Raw genomic sequence first — 18795 nt, forward strand, 5'->3', positions numbered from 1 at the left:
TTTGTTGCTAAGAACTTGTTTTGAAAATTCTAAAAATATTGTTAAAAGAATCATTAATTGTATAATTTTTTTTATCTGAGTTAAAGGTTCGCTTTGTCGTCTTCATGTAATCGAGAGACCATAAAAGGGATTTTTTAAATCTGATTAGTTTGAACGCGGATACAAAATTTAAAGATAATTATATATACTGATTGTCGATATTTACTAAATGTGAAACTACATTTCAATAATAAATGGGGAAACTCGCTATAAATGTATCATCAAATCTCCAAATCGATAGACTGTAAATCGTAAATGGAAGACACGCCATTTATGTAAATTTGATACAAAGAAAATTACATAATATGATGATGTATTGTAATACTGCATCTTTTATAAATACCAAAACATTTTACAAAGGGATGTACATGTATATAGATTTTATGTGAGATACACAGAGAATGTTCCCCGTTTTTGGGGTCTATCACATCTCATCGAAAGACAACTCGTCGAAATACATCATCGATGCGACAACGCACAGAATGGACAGCTCATAGAAAGGTCAAGTCATGGAATAGACAACCCGCAGAATGGACAGCTCATAGAAAGGAAAAGTCATGGAATAGACAACCCACAGAATGGACAGCTCATAGAAAGGACAAGTCACGGAATAGACAACGCACAGAATAGACAGCTCATAGAAACGACAAGTCATGGAATAGACAATTCACAGAATGGACAGCTCACAGAAAGAACAAGTCATGGAATAGACAACCCACAGAATGGACAGCTCATAGAAAGGACAAGTCACGGAATAGACAACCCACAGAATGGACAGCTCACAGAATGGACAGCTCATAGAAAGGACAAGTCACGGAATAGACAACCCGAAGAATGGACAGCTCATAGAAAGGACAAGTCACGGAATAGACAACCCGCAGAATGGACAGCTCATAGAAAGGACAAGTCACGGAATAGACAACTCATGGATACGACAACACATCAATACTCATCGACGGTTATCGAAAGTGAAAAATAAAACAGAAAAGTTATTGAGATTTTTTTTTTCATATAAATTTTTATATACATGTAAGTACCTAATATTGTAGGCAAGATCTTCAAGGTAATTTTAATAGTTGCTATATTTGATTCGTTCACCGACGAATTCTAGATTTAAAATTTAATATGCTCCAATATATTTGAGGAATAAGGAATCATTCTTGGAGTATTATGAAGTGTTGCATGTACGAGGTGATCAAATACGGTAGAGGCTTTATGATAAATTTGATCACGCCTGACCGTATTTGATCAACTCATAATATTCAGAATGATTTCTTATTTACTTAATATATTAAATATAATTTTCCGCAATTGTTCGATTAAATCTTTAAATAGTCATTGATGAAATGTATGGGACTATACATTACAAAATTAATTCGTAACGTTATCACAGACAATGACACTGGAAAATGTAAATATATTCATATAAAGTTCTTCTTAATAAGGAGATTTATCTTCATGTAGTCTAAACCACATAGCCATCTTAAGATGGTCGTGGGCATTTTTTTTTTTAAATTATTAATCTTTTTGAGATGAAGATCTCTGTTTAAAAAGTAGAAAAATAATCAAATATCAAAGCCTAAATATTTGGAATTTCTCTTTACTAAATGATGGTTTTTGGCCAAAAAATATAAAGAAGGTGTTGCAGTTCCTATGCTAATTTTTCCTCATGGAATTGCAGATATAATGGAAAAATCAAAGTTACAGAGTTCGATATAATTCTTTCTCTGGTTGCAACGTTGTATATAAAGCAATGTAGAATTTTATCTGAAAAGTTGTTCATTAACTTTTTACATTATATAAAACTGAAAATGTTTACAGACAAATGTGGTAGATTTCACGCTCTATAAAAGAGGAATTATCATTGTTGTGAAAAACTTTTTGAAACAAAATAAATTTAATCTTAACGTTTAGATAGGGGATAAAAATAAACGCTCTTGAAAAGGGCTCTATAGTCATTTTTAGAGTGTATTGCATTGATCTCCTTCAAAAAGAGAGCTCTATGTAGCTAAAGAATATGGGAAAATGTCCCAAAACTTGATGCAATTGTGCGGAAGAAAATGGGGGGTATGAATACTTAGTAACGCCTACAAAACGGAAAAGAAATTAAAAATAAAAACTCAAACATCTTATTCAAATATTTGCTCTCAGCTCTGTCTATTAGTCACACAATCATTTCTTCGTGCTTTTATTAAACTGTTACATGTACAAAGGCCATTGGACCAGTTAATGTCAGTGAACTTGCCAATGTGAAAAAACATTAAGTTAAATAAATCGTTCTTTGAAAGATTTGAATAAGATCTAGCTAGCTACTTCACAGTAGAAAAAAAGAGGTCATGCAGGAGAAATGTTTGAAGTTATCACGAATTATGTCCATGGGAAGAATGATCGGAATTCTGTATAACATTCAAACCACAACTGAGCAACAATTGAAAACTTTCAAGATGCCGCCTGTCCTTAACATACGCATCTGTTTCGGTCTTGTTGAGGGCCGGGGTATCTTCTGATCTGGGTCTACACAGCACCAACAGGAGAAAAATAGACATTCCCGTGGCTAAATATAGCAACGAGTCGTCTTGGCTACAGGTGAGGCTAAAATCCGAACCTTCCATATCAAACACGTTATTATCCACGTGAATGTCAAAATGGCCGCCCTTGGTTTTGGGAATTGGGATATTGATAAACTGGGTACTTCTATCGACCAACTTGTGGAATTTCACCGAAAGATAACCTGTAAAATTAATACACATTTCAAAATTTTTTTACTAGTAAGTCAAGGCTTGAGGTACTTTAAGCATATAATGCAAAAGAAAAAAAAAATAGCTGAGAATTTCATTTTAAAAAGACTTTGGGATAAGGTTGAAATGTACCATCGGTTTCGTTCGGCGAAGAAAGCCAGCGCCCTGTTAGAACCCCCCAGTCGCCGGAAGCTTGTCGAATCATCACGGCCCGCTCCCCAAGGCGTGGATCCCAAGTGGCGAACCAGTTGGGGTTGGATACCTGTAAAACATACTTTAACATTTAAAAAAAAAGTTTAAAAGTTACTCATACTGTTTTCTAATACGATATATTACTCATATACAGTAGATAGACTTCTACAATTACATGTATATGATAACGCTATCAAGATAAAAAAAAAAAGTATTAGCACCATTTGTTTTAAAAATATCGCTGATATTCAATTTTTTGATAAGCATGACGCAAGCTTTACCTGGAACGAAAGAGGCAAATGGGTGGAATCTACTGTCTTTGCAGAGCACACAATTCTGTCATTTTGTATGAACTGAATATCAGCATTCGATCGATGAGGACTGTACACAAATCTACATTCCACATCACCGGCGCCATCTTTTCCGATAAACCTGTTATTACACAGTACATGCATTTACTTACTTTTAATTTTAAATATTTGAATATATGTTATAAAAACCAACATACACTATCGAATGACTCCGAGTTGGGTCCAGGATAAATACAGTATCTGAAAATATGTATTACACCCACACAAGAAACACTTTTTATATTTTTTTCAGATATGTAGACAATTTGATCTATTATTAAGCTACTTTAAGCTTGACCACTTTGAGTCTTTTTGTCTTGCCAAGTACATGTAATTTGTATCAAGTTGATCTTAATTAACAACTGGCGTAAATTGATTTAAGAAATTTGTGAAATTGATATAATGTATCATGTAATAATAACCGTACGCGCGTGTCGTTATCAAATAACAACTAAATATATAATTCAATGAATAATAGCCATTTCGAGTAAGAAAATATTAACTCGTACCAAAAATAGTTTCTTATGAACGGAGTGATACCGAAACCGAAACACCCACACCATTAAAATTCAACATACATAATATATGTGAATTTTAGTTACCTGTGTTGAGCAATATAACCTGCTCCGCATGACTGCGGGTCTAGCTTTGTTGGTTCGATTGAAAACAAGGCATCGGTGTCATGAGGCACACTGCATACGGAGAAATCACCAGAAACAAGCGAATACGACCTGTTCGTATAAGTATCAGCAATACACCCAGAAATGTAAACACAGTTCTTGTCATCTCCTTCTAAGGATACTGTGTCGTGAAAACGGAAAACAGTGGAGCGATCTAGTAATTTCTGGAGGTCCACTTTGCCAATGCCCACTGTTACTTCGCGAGAGAAAATAGTTCCTTTTCTTATTTTTAATCGAAAGACCAGCCAGCGCTGGGATTCTAATTCACGGGAAAACAAATCATCGGTTGTCCAAAGCATGGATGGTCCGAATACTTCGAACAGCGGCTTAGAAATCTTCCTGAAATCGTCGACCAAGAAAATTTGCAAAGTAAAATCGAGACCATATTCACCGTCAGGAATTCTGTCAATAGACATCGACTCTAGTGTAAACTGTCGCCCAGTTCTCAAGTCAGCCTTGTTGCAAAGAGGATCTGGGAGGCTGTACAGTTCCTCGGGTTCTTTACCCCGGTACATGGCCCCTGGGGTGTTGAAACCCTCTTTGTACATTTCAAGCCATAACCGGCTAGTGTCGATTGTGGACAGCGTAAGTTTCGAATCTGGGGATCTATCTACGGTTGTATCATCATGGGGAAGCACTTTGCCAAGGATACGTATTGTGTCCTCTTTGTAAGCCAGAGGATGTAACTGATGGGTGTGCCACATCAAATCCTGATCGTAGCACGGAACAATGAAGAGCTTATAGGAGTTTTTGCGGAGAAATAAGAACTGTTGGTATCGGTGCATTGCTAGCGTCAGGAAGCACATGTCTCGATAGTGTGGGAGAGAGACGTTGTAGTAAAAATGTCGCTGGCGAGAAATGGCTCCATTTATGTCGTATGTAATCCTAGACTCGAAGTCAGTTTTAGTAGAACCTTCCTTCATTTTGTCGTTCGTTAGATCTATTTCAAAAGGTTCGTTTTTGTATTTTGCTTCCCACAGATGTTTGGATCGCTTCAGCGCATGCTCTCTGTCAGCAGATCTGAACAATCGGTGATTGACAGTGGTTCGGAACAATGATTGGCAGTCTTTTTCATACACCAAGGGACAGAGTAGATGGCAGTGCCACACCCATTCAATGTCAAGCGGCGCCGCTAGGCGTTCCTGCGCATGCTCCGCGGCTAGAGGAAGCCAGAGTTTTTCATATCGACGTATGCTGTTCTTCATGTTATCTATTTCGTATAGAGATGGGTACTGGTTCACTCCAGCTAAAAACTCGACCTGAGCCAGCGCTGCTTCAACAAGGTCAACACTAAAGGTCAATCGAAGGGCCTTTTCAATGCATTCTTCTTTTGACACTACATGAAGAAGAAATAAAAAATTATATTAGACTGCATGCGTTGAATTCCATTGAAAAGTTATATCAATCATGTGATTGCTGTCATTGAAATGAAAGAATATGAGAGACATTACTTGTGGTGGGGGGGGGGGTGTGGAGAGAGAGAGAGAGAGAATGAGAGAGAGAGAGAGAGAGAGAGAGAGAGAGGTGTCAACATTTTCGTTTTGAAAATGTTTAGAGATCTGTACAATTTACGCTGCGATGTCAATTTGATTTTTATATACATATTGTTTGCCAAAGGGTCATTGAAGAAAATAAAAAGTGTAATGAAATTGCAGTGAACATACTTTAAGTTATGTGTTCTGTCTACAATATTTTGGGACAACCCTCGTATATCTAGTTTAATATTAAAAAAGACATAAATGAAGTAAAATTATCTATTTTTTTAAAAGGACGGTTGTAAATTTGCAGCTGGGGGCTTATCAAACTAATATTCACCATTTCCAGTCCAACATTTATACATTTTTTTACTGAATCAATGTTCGAAAAAGTTTCTTTTTCATTAATTTAATTTTCAATTGATTTTTTACAATCTACAAGGCATTTCTTTTTTATTTCAAAGAATCTTAACTTTTGTGAAGAGCAGTATCACAGAAAGAAAAAAAAAATTCAGTTAGTGGAAAACTAAAAAAGAAAAAGAAAACTCACAGCTTTTGCCACCGACAAAAGAAATTCTGGCCTGTTCTTTTAAGTCTGCTTGTTCCATGGCGGTGCTGAAAAATTCATTATACACATGCAAAGTTCGTTGATTTTATTTATCTTGTAGAATGTATAGTGTATACTGATAAATTGGATATGCATCAAGCTTTAAACATAAGTCTAGTATTTCTGCGAGTGCCCCTTTATAGAACATGTGAATTAGAATTTGAACATGTGTTTGAGTTCATAGTCTAAAAAAATTGTAAGAATAATTGGAAATGAATATACCACATGTAAACAATTATTAATATTTATAACGTTTAAAATTATTGCAAAACGGTTTTCAAATTTTGGACACGTACACCTCATGCACGTGAATGCTTATTAATTATAATATAATTTACATAGATGGTGTAGCATGTGCCATATGTGATTCATATAAATCATAAAGATATATATTTAACTATAATAAGAAGCAGATAATCTTCAAAAAAAGAAAAAAAATGTCGGAATAGAAAAGAAATTGCTTATTTTCAATGACTCAATAACTGCACCTGGGTGCATGGCTACAGGTACCTGTATACAGGTATATATATGTATACAATTTACATGTTTGACAGAATTATTCTCAATTAAATCAACTGTATGATTTTAAGGTTTCTAAAGTTGTTCGTTTTCAATTGCTATTTCTTACCGTCTCGATTATATCCGTTTTCTCTTCTGTTTTTAAAGAAAGCACACGTATATATATATATCAATTATTTAGTTGTTTACATCGTTGCGAAATGAAAGTGGTTCTCAGGTAAACAAATGAAGAGTTCTTCTAAGAGCGATAACTCACAGGGGCATTTTATCCGCTCTGCTCTTTATGACATATAATGAATATTATGAATAATACACATACATGTATATTACTTGAATCAAAATACAGTTTTAAGGTGTTGTGGCATACCTGTTGGTATCAACGTGGATAAAAGTACATTATAATCAAAATACTTTCTTCAAGTTTCTCAATATTTGACAAAAATATGTTTTTCAAATTTTTGGAAAGGTAATTTAACCACAATATAAGCCCAGCGTTATTTGAGCGATCAGTAGTTTCTTTTTTAATCTATGGTGTTAAGTAACAATATTGGGGAAAACATTTATCAAATTATACAAGATTTTTATTGGTTTTTTTTTTTCGATAGGATCGAAGTATATCATAATATGGACGAGGTGTTCCATTCCACCTTAATTAATAAAGGAGACATGGGACATTAGTGTGACACATTTCATTTTTTTACAATCACTGTATTTAAAACCAAACACAGGATATAAAAGCCATAGCTACTATTTTAGTTGAAAGTATCATAAATATAAAAAAAAACCTTGCCTTGCTTTTACATTTTTCACTTTTATAAGGAGTTTCAAAGTGAAATTCATATAAAGTATTGTACAATTACAAGAAATAAAAATTGTGAAATATTGTACAACTGAAATTTTTTTAAAAAACTGTTATCATGTGTTGATTCAGAATCTTTCTGGAGGGAAGGGAGGGGGTTCCGACGGAATATCTGTGTTTGCCAGAGGGTCCGAGGCATATTTTCGGTAATCTTACTATGTAGATATTCAACTTTGATTTGTCCAAGTCCAAACACTCCTCCGACCCCCTTCTCTAAATCTGCGCATGGTTTTGAAAATGTTATATCATGTATTTGCATCCACATTGATATATATCTCAAGAATTTCACATCATTTAATAAATACATGATACATAATCAGTAATTGTCACAAAGTGATTTTTAACACGCTTTTTAAACTTTGTAAAATTTTGAAAAATTATGAAAAAGTATTTTTGAGCACATTTTTTGAATTAAGTATTATTTTGATGAATATTAATGAATATATACAGTTATTATCTAATACTCAATTTGTATGGGTAAAATGCTTTCGTATGAAAAATATTGTGCATTGATTCAATATCTAAGATATTTGAATGCTCTTATTTGACAATTTTTATCGCTCAAAAAGAAATATTCGAAAATTGTTCACGTTTTTTATGTTACTATTCTTTTGACGAAACGCTTAAAAGGTTTAAAAAAATAGATTTAAAAACAACTGGTACTTTGTAGATTTTGTTTTGATAGATTCTAATTTACATGTTTCATGTAAAACTGATATTCTATTTTGTATGCGCGAGTATACATACATTTGTATACCCTCAATGAAGAATATTCCATTACAGTAAAAAAAAAAAAGAAGAAATAAATATACCCAGAACATTTGATGGGTACAATGATAAACATCTTTATAGTTTATACACATAAATATGCTGCGGTTGTAATTTGTATTAATTAGGGCGTAACAATGATTTAATTACATATGTAGTACCGTAATATGTATGTAACACACTAGATGTATGACATGAGCGGAGACGATTTGGCCGCGGGTTATGTACGAATTCCTAAATGTAGGAACAAGGAAAAACACAGACATGTAGTTGTATGTAAATATCTGGCCGATCAATGGCCAAACTAAAACATCGTTTTCTTTTTATGTAGTTTTCCCTTCATTTTGGCTTTAATATTTGCGGTTTATATTTCTCAGGCCCATGAAGCGGGTACGTAAGTGAATTTTGACATTTTCTTTCAAATTTCATCAATTCATAAGACACCTTTTTTTAATTTTCTAAGAAAAATTGTTCGTTTTTTTTTATTTTTTCATTTTTTCGGAAATATGTATAATTATATATAAATCCAGAAAGAGGCTAAAAAACCTGATTGTTTCCTGATTTTGTTTTAAAAAATCACGGTCTCTTTTTAATCTTGATTAAGTTTGTTTTTTTGTTTTTTTTTTGTTTTTTTCTTTGATTGGTTGGTTTTGGGTTTTTTTTGGATTTTTTTTTTTTGGGGGGGGGGGGGGGGGGGTCAAAGTAAAAACAGCTGACTTAAACAAAATATTTTTTTTTTTAAATTTCAGATTAAAATATTTCAAATCTCTATCTCTGTCTCAGTTTCTCTCATGCCATCAATCCGTCCCCAAGTTTCGATTAATCTGCAAAATGTGTATTTAATTTACTTGACTTACTTGTACCATTTTTCAAAATCATGAATGCTTGTTAATATAATATAGAATTATAAAGCGTGATATATAAATCGTGTTACTAGTTCGGTTTTACATTCTTTTATTCACGTATTTGTTCTCCCTTATATTTTTTCATAAATCATGATAACATTTATACTATACATATTATGTATTTATGTTCACTACGAACTTTTACGATTTTATCATGCATGAGGACGTATTTAAGTAAGTGATGGATACCTAGGTATAGTTCAAATACGTTAATATCTATCAAAATTCAAAGAGATAGGATAAAGTTCATAATGATAAAAGTCTTTTTTTTTGAGAGGGGACATAAATCAAAGAATATAAAAAATGCATTGCAACATAGTTTTAAAATAATTTAAAAAATCAAAGCCATATTTGAGGCTTCTAATGTCTTTTATCACCAGAAAATTTCTGCATAAAATTCAAATGCTTTTCAGATTGTAACGAGTACTAATATTTATGAAGTAAATAAAATTAATGTGTGGCCAAAATTAACAATTTAAAATTTCAATTTATTTAAAAAAATCTTTCGTTTCAGAAACACTGTGCCTTAATTTTGTCGATCTTGCCATTTGCTTTTGGCAATATATTACTTCCTTTCTTTGATTTCCGGAGCGCTCCAGGGTTAAATGCTGCACCATGCATGGGTGAGTGAGTTTTTCATCATCGTTGCGTCGTCGTCGTCGTCGTCGTCGTCATCATCATCATCATCATCATCATCATCATCATCATCATCATCATCATCAATAAGATCAACATTTTACAAAGCATCTTTATAAATGAATCATTACAGAAGTCAATTTTTAACAGTCAATGTAACCTCCAAATGAAAGGTTTATTTACAAGCACATTTAAACTTATCGGCACGTGAGTTATTAAACTCGAGTAAGCATGCAAACTTGTATAATAGTGCAAGTTGAATTTCTGATGCACGTACACTTAACACACCACTGTGCTTTTTCGATTTTGCTAAATAAATGAAAAGGTTAGTCAAAAGTTAAAATTGTTGTAAGATTTAAAGAAATTGATTGTCGAGTTTTCTTATGATCTGTAAACTTTAGAAGACTGCTGATCTACTTTCATTGTCTTTCTACTCAGTACCAAAGTCTCCCGAGGATTCCCCCTATTACTTTGGAACCTCTGACTTAGCATGCGTGTCAACAAAAGGGCGACTCCATCTCATCAAACGATCAGTCAAGATGGAATCCGAGAATAACAGAACGAAACGAGCGGCTCCGCAAAGACACACAATGTCTCCCACCCACCGCTGGATCTACTTCCGTGGGAACTTCTTCGAGTGGGGCACAGACGCCGGGAGCAAGACCCGTTTATTTGGATTACTAAATGATGCAAAGAGTTACAGTGTCAAGTCCGTACTTCCTTTTAACGGGGAAAAATGCGATTGGATGATGGAACCCGTGCCCGCGGGGTATTCCAGCGTGTCGCTGGAGTGTATCGTAGGGTGCACTGTTAATTATAAGACGCTGACCGGGGATTATAGCTTACTGAATAACAATTGCCATCACTTCGCGAACACCATTTCCATGGTGTTGTGTTCGAATATTTGTCCAGATTGGTGTCAACAAATTCTGTGACATTACCGTATGTCCGGGATTTTTTTTTTTCGCGTGTCCCAAAATTTGCGAAAAATGGGGAAAATGTGTAGCATTTTTAATTTGCGTCAGTCATTTTTTACAATTTAAAAAGTTTCTTATAGAAAAAGATAGAAAATAAGATCATCACGAAAAATACCGGATATACGATAATTTTATCAGTACTAATTCATATCTTAATTACATGTATTTGTCTACACTAATAACGAATATATGATGAATAATTGTCGCTTAAGTTTTTCCAAATATAACTTTTTTGAATTTTGAAAATGAACACATATCCTCTTGCTTGTTAATAGAAAAATAAACATGGACCAACTATGTATAAAATTGATATCCTCCAAACGTAATACAATTGTCTGCTATGAATTGCACATGTACATGTTTAATTATACACGCAATTCATTAATTGAAATGATAAATCAATATACCCGTTTATGATGAATGTCTCTTTTTGTTTGATTTTATGCTGAGTAATTATTGAAGTCTTATATATATATATATATATATATATATATATATATATATATATATATATATATATATATATATATATATATATATATATATATATATATATATATATATATATATATTAGATATATTTTTGATAAAAATACAAATACCTGTGATAGAGGTGCAATTGAAATTGCTGAAAAGGAAAATGTCCAAGATATCTTCATTGACACGTTATCTTTTTCACTCGGAAAAATTCACATATTTCTAACGGAGATTTATAATAGGGATTATCTACATCTTTTCTCCATTCGGAAGCTACTCGGAATACCTAGCACAATTTTTTGTTATTATCCGGGTCTGCTTCAATACAAAATCCCTGTAGACATAACATCTTTTAGCCATGTATTGAAACCTGATAAGCTAAAAGGGGCGTTTCAACGAAGAAATCTTGAAAAATTTTCATACTTTTTAATAAACATTGTTTGAACCCTGAGGTGTTTATTCCATTAAAAAAATATCGAGTAATTGAGCAAAATGAGAATCGATGATATCTTGGGACAGACTATTAATGATATAGGACTGATATATTACAGCTGAGTTTGTAAAATATGTTGTTGTTTTTTAATCAATAAATTGATTGTGTTTAGTATAGTTCATTAAAACAATAAAAATGCTTTCTTTCGTGATTCACGCGGGATATGAAGGTGGCGACATCGCAGGAAAAAAAAATACATAACCCACATTAGCTGACGTTTTGGTTTGATATCAATGTCAGCCCATTCTTGTAATGTTTACCTAATTGCCTAAATATATCAAATTATTGTTATTTTCTCTATGTCTTGATGTTAAGATTGTATTATAGGTCGTAAATTGGTGTTTGCTTTGGGCACCTTGATCTGCCAGCACTGAATCTGAGCCCAGTTTCTTATGGCCGTCTGATCTACTTTCAATATTCCCCTGCTTCTGGGTATTGTTGCGGTACATGCTATAATTATTCGTGCCTATTTTCTGTTGATTGTGGCTTAGTTGAGTTCCTGGTCCAATTATCGCTAAGAATGAAGCCCCCAGTTTTCTAGCGAGAAGTATATTTCTACCATAACCATACATAGTTTTAGAGTTTTTGTGTGTGACCTTTTTGTCCTGATTCTGTGGCTACTGTTCATTGTCTCCTTACGTTTTGATTCATCTAGAACCATTTTAACAGAAGCTTGGACTTTGGGTAGTTGTGTCAAACAGCAATATGACGTTGGTCTGTCTATTTTATTGCTGGCCACAAAACCATGGCTTTTTGAAATTAACACGATTTGGCTGGCTTTTTAGCCGGGCTCTGCTGAAAGCAGAGTCCTGGCTATAGGCAGGCAAATCGCCAATGTTACTATAAATAGCACAAGTAAACAAAAAACCAAACAGCGTCAAGGTAAAGCTTCCGCTATACCAAATAGTTACACAAAGAGCCACGTTTTGTCAAAAGTGTTGGCATTTTGTTTCTTTTTTTTAGATTTCGAATGAATTGTCTATCTTATTTAGTTTTTTTAATTAATAACGTGTTTTTAAAACATTACTATGCATTTTGGACACATACAATGCGCATGAATTTCCATGAACTACTTTGCTGCGCGATGAAGAAATAGGGATTGAATATATAATGCTTGTTGCAAAATTCAAGGCAGCAACTGTTGAACTTTTTAACTTCTACTAGACAGACATATTTTTTGTTTATAGCCGCTTACAAAATTTGGTCGCTCTCTGATGCTTTGCCGACATTAAAAGCATGAGAGAGAGAGAGAAGAGAGATTTTCAGTCTTTACTACACAATATGCATAAAGACACACCAAAAGAGCCCGGCTTTCAGTACTTCAGTACTTTGATTAGCTAAGACCTCACAAAATGTGTATATTTCACATAAAACCAGTGTCATTTTTAACTTGTTTTGACGCAAGAAAAAAGATAGTTACATCCTGCCGAAAGTCCAAAGTCTTGTTAAAATTGTTCTATTTGTTCGTTCTTTTTTTAAAGTCTCTGAAACCGCTTGTTTTGTACTATGTACCGGTTTCATATTCAATAGGTTCCAGTGTAATAGGTAACACGTTTCGTGTGAGAAAATTGTTTTACAAAGAGTGTGTTGTTATGGGAACAGTTATTTCCAGTTTTTTATTCATTTATCTATTTTTCTATATTTTTTCATGATTTTTTTTTTCGTAGCTGGTGCTATTGCTTTCAAATTTAACATCGAATTCAAACATCAAGATAGAACCTTGCGTAATAATCAGTAGGGTCTAATTTGATGTGAAAATATGCAATTCTCTTTATAATATCAGTAATGAAAGTGGTCTAAAATGTTTCACTCATGCACTTATGATTTATATATAAGTTGCCTTTTGCTTATGAACACAGTTATTTATAAAACCGAGACAAGTTCAAGAAGTTTGCTAGTTTAATACCTTGTCAGAAAGCGTAATATAAAATAAACAGTTTTCATGATTTATTGACAATGAGGTAGGCCTACATGTATCTGTGGATAGCGGTAGATTTCTCCCGACATTACGATTAGTAGGAGGATTTATAGCATTTCTAAACTGAAAAGGAATTTAATTGCTTAAAACGTTGACATGAACGTAACTATCTTTTTTCTTCTTTTTTTTTTGGGGGGGGGGGGGGGTCTAGGAAGTTTGAATTGATGAATGAACAATAATAGGGATTTAAAAAAAAGAAATATTGCGTATCGCAATGGTAAAACTCCAAATCTTAGCATTTGGTTAAATAAAGTTATTACAAATGTACCACCATTGAGTTATATAATTATACATTATATACATATATATTTTATAATTATACATATAGATTTAAAGCTAAACATTATAAAGATATACTGGCCAAGAAACAAATGTCACCATATATCTGAAGAATAAATGTCTATTATTATTTTACTCAAGAATTAATCATATGTCTAATTATCTTATTCAAGAATCAATGGCTATTTATTTTATTCTAGAATATTCTAAGATATGTTTTCAAATATATTGGCTGATGGAGACTGTACAAGCTTATCTTTTAAAAAGATTGGTGAGCTAGCGCTATAGCCATCATAAAACACAGAAGCAGATTTCTAAAACATTGGTTTAAATTTCTGAATCGATTAATTAACAATAGGAGGCACAGTGGTGTACTGGAATTGTGCTGGAGTGGGGTCTCAATTTAGAATTGTGAATCCTGAGTGGGCTTCACATCGGCAATGGCATAGCTCACTGACTGTGCCTTAATCATTATGTGTAGATCTACTGTTATTTCAATTTCGAGGTGAAAATTTTCAAGAACCATTGGTACTCTTTTGTAGCAATCGTATCTTCTCGGGCCTTTCCGGCAAGCTCGGAAATCATATCCGTTGTTTTCCGAGCTTGAAGGAATTTAAGATAAAGCTAGCTAAAATTTATTATAATATTGAAAATAAAAGTGCATTATAAGACCTAAGCTACTGTTACTTTTTGACATTTACAATAAAACACAAAACTTCATGTGAAGATGATAAAACGAAATTCAAATGGCACAGTTTATCTACAGTAATACAGTATTCCCAGAATCCCATACTATGGAGTCGAGCATGCGTATTCAAGTGAAAATGACTAACGTAGCTGCTAGCGCTCGAGGGCGCTAGCAATAAAATAAATATTCCAAAAAATAAAAAATAAAAAAATAAAAAATAAAGAAAAGACGAAGCCATACTTATGTTCATACAATTCCTTATGTTGTATAACTTATGTTCAGTAAAATCCATCTTTTTTGAAACTACGCGCTCGTGTGTGTGTGTGTGTGTGTGTGTGTGTGTGTGTGTGTGTGTGTGTGTGTGTGTGTGTGTGTGTGTGTGTGTGTGTGTGTGTGTAAAACATATAATAAGATAAGTTCAATTATTTGTAAATTATCTTTGGAATAAGGTACATTTGTAATTGCAACGTTTTGAAGAGGGCGATGCATGACCGGTGCCTCCCATAATTTCTATCAATGCCTACACACAAAGGTTTTTGTTTTGATTTTTTAAAATTTAAAACAGCTATAAACAGTTCAGCTTAGCTTCATTCGTTAGATGCATCAATTACTAGGACAATCTCCTCAAAGCTTTTTGAAAAAAAATGTTTTTTTAAATTTTTGTCCATCCAATTGAAGGCAAATTACGTATACATAACAAGAGATTCCTTGCATATACATAATTATACGTTTTCTTTACAGACTTGGACAGGACTTTAGCCACCGATGGATACAAAACCTCATTCTCCTCTGGAATTATCGAATATCTTTTGGTCTTCATAAACTCGGGGGCGAATTATCGATGATTAGCGAGATATTATTTTTGTCAGAAAACTCTTCTATGAATTGAAACGCTACATTTTTGTCATCGGGAGAAGATATAAATCCTGAAAAAACAACAATGTTATTGTCTTGCCCTTTTAAAAATGGTTCAGAGCGTTCTTGATATATCACATCTGACATTTCCAATCATGCGATTGGTTACACCTTCATATCTAAAAAATTCTTACCAGTAGAATAATGTCGCAGCTGCGCGTGGTGCAAAGTCTTTGTCTTTTTGTTGGGAGAGTCCTTGAAATGCATTTGTGTTGGGAAAGTTCATAAGAACTAGCATGGCTTTTTATTTAGTAAGATCATTTGCTCTCCTAGGAATCTTGTACTCGTCGTTAAGTGATCCTGCTATCCTAAATTCTGTATTGTTTCGTTTTTCTTGCAAGATATCAAAAACAGATTTAAGGTGATATGGGACACCTGTCGTTATTGATCTGCCGGATTAAAGTTTATCATAATCAAAATACTTCCAACGTTTAAATTTCAAATTTAACAATATTTGACAAAACAATCCTTAAAATTTTTTTTTGAAAAGGAGCAAATTACAAAAGGCATAGGGGGATTCGAACTTATGACATACAGATTCGTAGCCAACGCCCAAACTCATTGCCATACGCTGTTAGGTAACAAATTTAGGGGTAAATAGTTACATGAAATCATAGTTAATTTTATTGTTTACTTCGATAGGAAGAACCTCACACTATAAAGTTGTCCCATAGCGCCTTAAAATGAACATACAAACGAGCCTGTAGGTTTTTTCATTACCTATTGTATCATATGATTAAACAAATCCATGCAGTGTTTTCCTCTTTTTCTTGCACTGTGGTGTTTCGACTACTGCTCCTTTTAAACGTTTGTGTTTTGGCGACAACTTACCCTTGATAAATGAAAACGTGACCAAAGCAACCAATACGTATATAACACTGATACATTGTCTCTGCAGAGACTCTGAAGCCAACTGGCTTCGCATTTGCGTGCCTCGCATATGTTTATACATGTACCTGTGTTCAATGCTGATGAGCTTATTGCTCAAAATTGAATTAAATAATAAGAAATAATAAAGTCGGAAATCTAGTAATGTAATCAATGGAAATTTTAATGAGATGTTTTGGTATGTGGAATTGCTTACCCTGAAATGAAGCATATTTTTCCAAACTTAAAAGGGTAGTTTTGTTCAACCTATCATTTGTTAATGATAACTATGGTATATTCTTGAGAATATTTAAAAAAATAATATATTTCATTTGATATAAAATACAAGACGGGGTTATTTTTTTTTTAAAATCTCAATAATTCTGTGTATTTCATTTCCATGAACACAGATAGAAACATCATCATGTGTTTTGAGTATATTTATTTTCGTAAGATTAAATGAAACTTTCAATCTTACATAACTAATTTGATATGTACTTTTGAAAAACAATCATCAATATATATCTACTCCTTATCAAAAAAGATTTTTCTCCACAAAGTTTCTGACATTTATTTTTTCTCTCAGAAGCTAACTAAATAACATGTTAATATGGCTGTTCCATGCATGTATGTAAATACCCCCTTCAAACAATTCTTTTTTTTGGGGGGGGGGGGGGGTATATAGGAATCACCTTGTCCGTCCGTCCGTCCGTCCGTTTGTCCGTCTGTCTTTGCAATCGTCAAGGTCACTGGCAGAAAAATTGCAAAATTCCTGTCCGGTCCATATCTTTCTTATGGAGAAACATTGGAAGTTCTTACTTCATACAAAGATTGCTTATTACCTAAGGGTGTGTCATGACCTTGAAGCAAAGTTATTTGGGCAAGGTCAAAGTCACTGGCAGAAAAAGTGTCCGGTCCATATCTTCCTTATTGAGAAGCATTGATTCTTCTTACTTCACACAAATATTGCTTATGACCAAAGGGTGTGTCATGACCTTGACAGAAGGTCATTTGGGAAAGGTCAAGGTCATTGGCAAAACAGTGCAAAATTCATGTCCGGTCCATATCTTTCTTATGGACAAATATTGAAGTAATTCACATAGAGATTGTTTATAACCTGAGGGTGTGTCATGACCTTGACCCAAGGTCAATTGAGGAAGTTTAAGGTCATTGTTTCAAAAATGCTTAATTCCTGTCTGTTTCACGTCTTGTATTAATGGAAATATTAGAAGCTAAAGTTTGATACAAAGCTTGCTTGTCTCAGGCCACATAAAATTATTTTTAGATTTTTATCATCGTCTCTCTGAAAATGGCCTGCCCCGATGAATTTTTTTGGAAAAAAAATAGGGGGGGGGGGTAATTTCGGAAAAAAATCAGGCTCAGTAAACCAATAATTTAAAATGTTTAAATATTAAATGGCTGCTTGACATGTGGATTTCGTTTGATTCGAGTCATGGTTGTTAACGTAAGGATGCAAATAGCCTCATGCATTAACATTTAAAATAAAATGAATTTAAAGGATAGAAATTGGTTTGTTTACTCATATTAGCATTAACAGTTTTAAAAAATAGAGCAGTTGTTATTTATAGAAAATGGGCAGTGAAATAGATTCATCAAATATTTTCTATTATAGCAAAAATACACGCGTTATGATTTTTTCTTAGCGGGGGTATCAATTGTGAGCTAGCTCACAGAACCTCTAGTTCATATTCCTGACTAAGAGCGCAAATAAAGGCTTAATATCGGCAACACACAGTATTTCATACAAATAGACATCAGTATGAAGATATAAATATCTATAAGTATGCTTATTTTTGGATGTCGTCGGTCCTATGACACAAAAAGCGGTAATAACGTTAATATTTAAGCATTGATTGCTTATTTCATAACGAGATAGTCGTTATATATTATAAGGAGATTATACAGTGAATTCTGCAGGATCTCATATCAGCCCCCGTAAGAATCTGACAAAATATACCGAAGTATGATTCTCATCACAACGAGCAACACGCATCATATTTTTATAAGAGTGAAAACACATTGAAATTATTTCAAAATACAAGTCATTATGTAATGAAATTCTGTTTATTAGCAATTACAGAATAAAATCTACATTGGTCATGAATTATACGTACATTTTCGTAAACAATTTCCCCTTACGACTAAGTACTAGGTATGGATGTGCAGCATCAAGATTAAATTATTAAACCAAATAATGACTGCACTTAGCGCGGAGTTTTGGGTCTTTTGCAGTCGCTTCTGTCGCGTTTATTTCTTAACCTAATATCGCGTTTGTTTAATTTATTAAAAAGTCTTGTCAATTTCCAACATAAATTAAGATTTTAGAGTGGGA

General features: G+C 33.4%; 2 protein-coding genes across 3 annotated transcripts; one reads left to right on the plus strand and one right to left on the minus strand.

The window, feature by feature from the left end:
• Positions 1–2160: 2160 nt before the first annotated feature.
• LOC128161588 (uncharacterized) lies at positions 2161–6821 on the minus strand. The gene is made up of 6 exons (XM_052824899.1): positions 6710–6821; positions 6025–6089; positions 3922–5335; positions 3251–3401; positions 2910–3039; positions 2161–2770 (listed from the first exon to the last, which is right to left on the minus strand). The coding sequence occupies exons 2-6, from the start codon at positions 6080–6082 to the stop codon at positions 2400–2402; spliced, it is 2124 nt and encodes a 707-aa protein (XP_052680859.1). The 5' UTR covers positions 6083–6089; positions 6710–6821; the 3' UTR covers positions 2161–2399.
• Positions 6822–8477: 1656 nt separating this feature from the next.
• On the plus strand, positions 8478–11159 carry LOC128160307 (uncharacterized). 2 transcript variants are annotated; one of them, XM_052823604.1, is made up of 3 exons: positions 8478–8617; positions 9647–9755; positions 10207–11159. In XM_052823604.1, exons 1-3 carry the CDS (start codon positions 8609–8611, stop codon positions 10701–10703), a joined length of 615 nt encoding a protein of 204 aa, XP_052679564.1. In that variant the 5' UTR covers positions 8478–8608; the 3' UTR covers positions 10704–11159. The 2 variants fall into 2 exon arrangements, with proteins under 2 accessions (XP_052679564.1, XP_052679565.1); XM_052823605.1 differs by having other exon boundaries at positions 8516–8621.
• Positions 11160–18795: the final 7636 nt, after the last annotated feature.

This window comes from Crassostrea angulata, chromosome 8 (genome assembly GCF_025612915.1).
Source record: "Crassostrea angulata isolate pt1a10 chromosome 8, ASM2561291v2, whole genome shotgun sequence".
Taxonomy (NCBI): Eukaryota; Metazoa; Mollusca; class Bivalvia; order Ostreida; family Ostreidae; genus Magallana; species Magallana angulata.

Excerpts from the sequence above, each read along its gene's own strand:
- LOC128160307 (XM_052823604.1), top strand. Across the intron at positions 9,756-10,206 it reads AAATGCTGCACCATGCATGG|TACCAAAGTCTCCCGAGGAT; the intron begins GTGAGTGAGTTT and ends CTTTCTACTCAG.
- LOC128161588 (XM_052824899.1), bottom strand. The coding sequence starts at position 6,082 with ATGGAACAAGCAGACTTAAAAGAACAGGCCAGAATTTCTTTTGTCGGT. Across the intron at positions 3,402-3,921 it reads GGTTATATTGCTCAACACAG|GTTTATCGGAAAAGATGGCG; the intron begins GTAACTAAAATT and ends GTGTAATAACAG. Across the intron at positions 3,040-3,250 it reads ATTTGCCTCTTTCGTTCCAG|GTATCCAACCCCAACTGGTT; the intron begins GTAAAGCTTGCG and ends TATGTTTTACAG.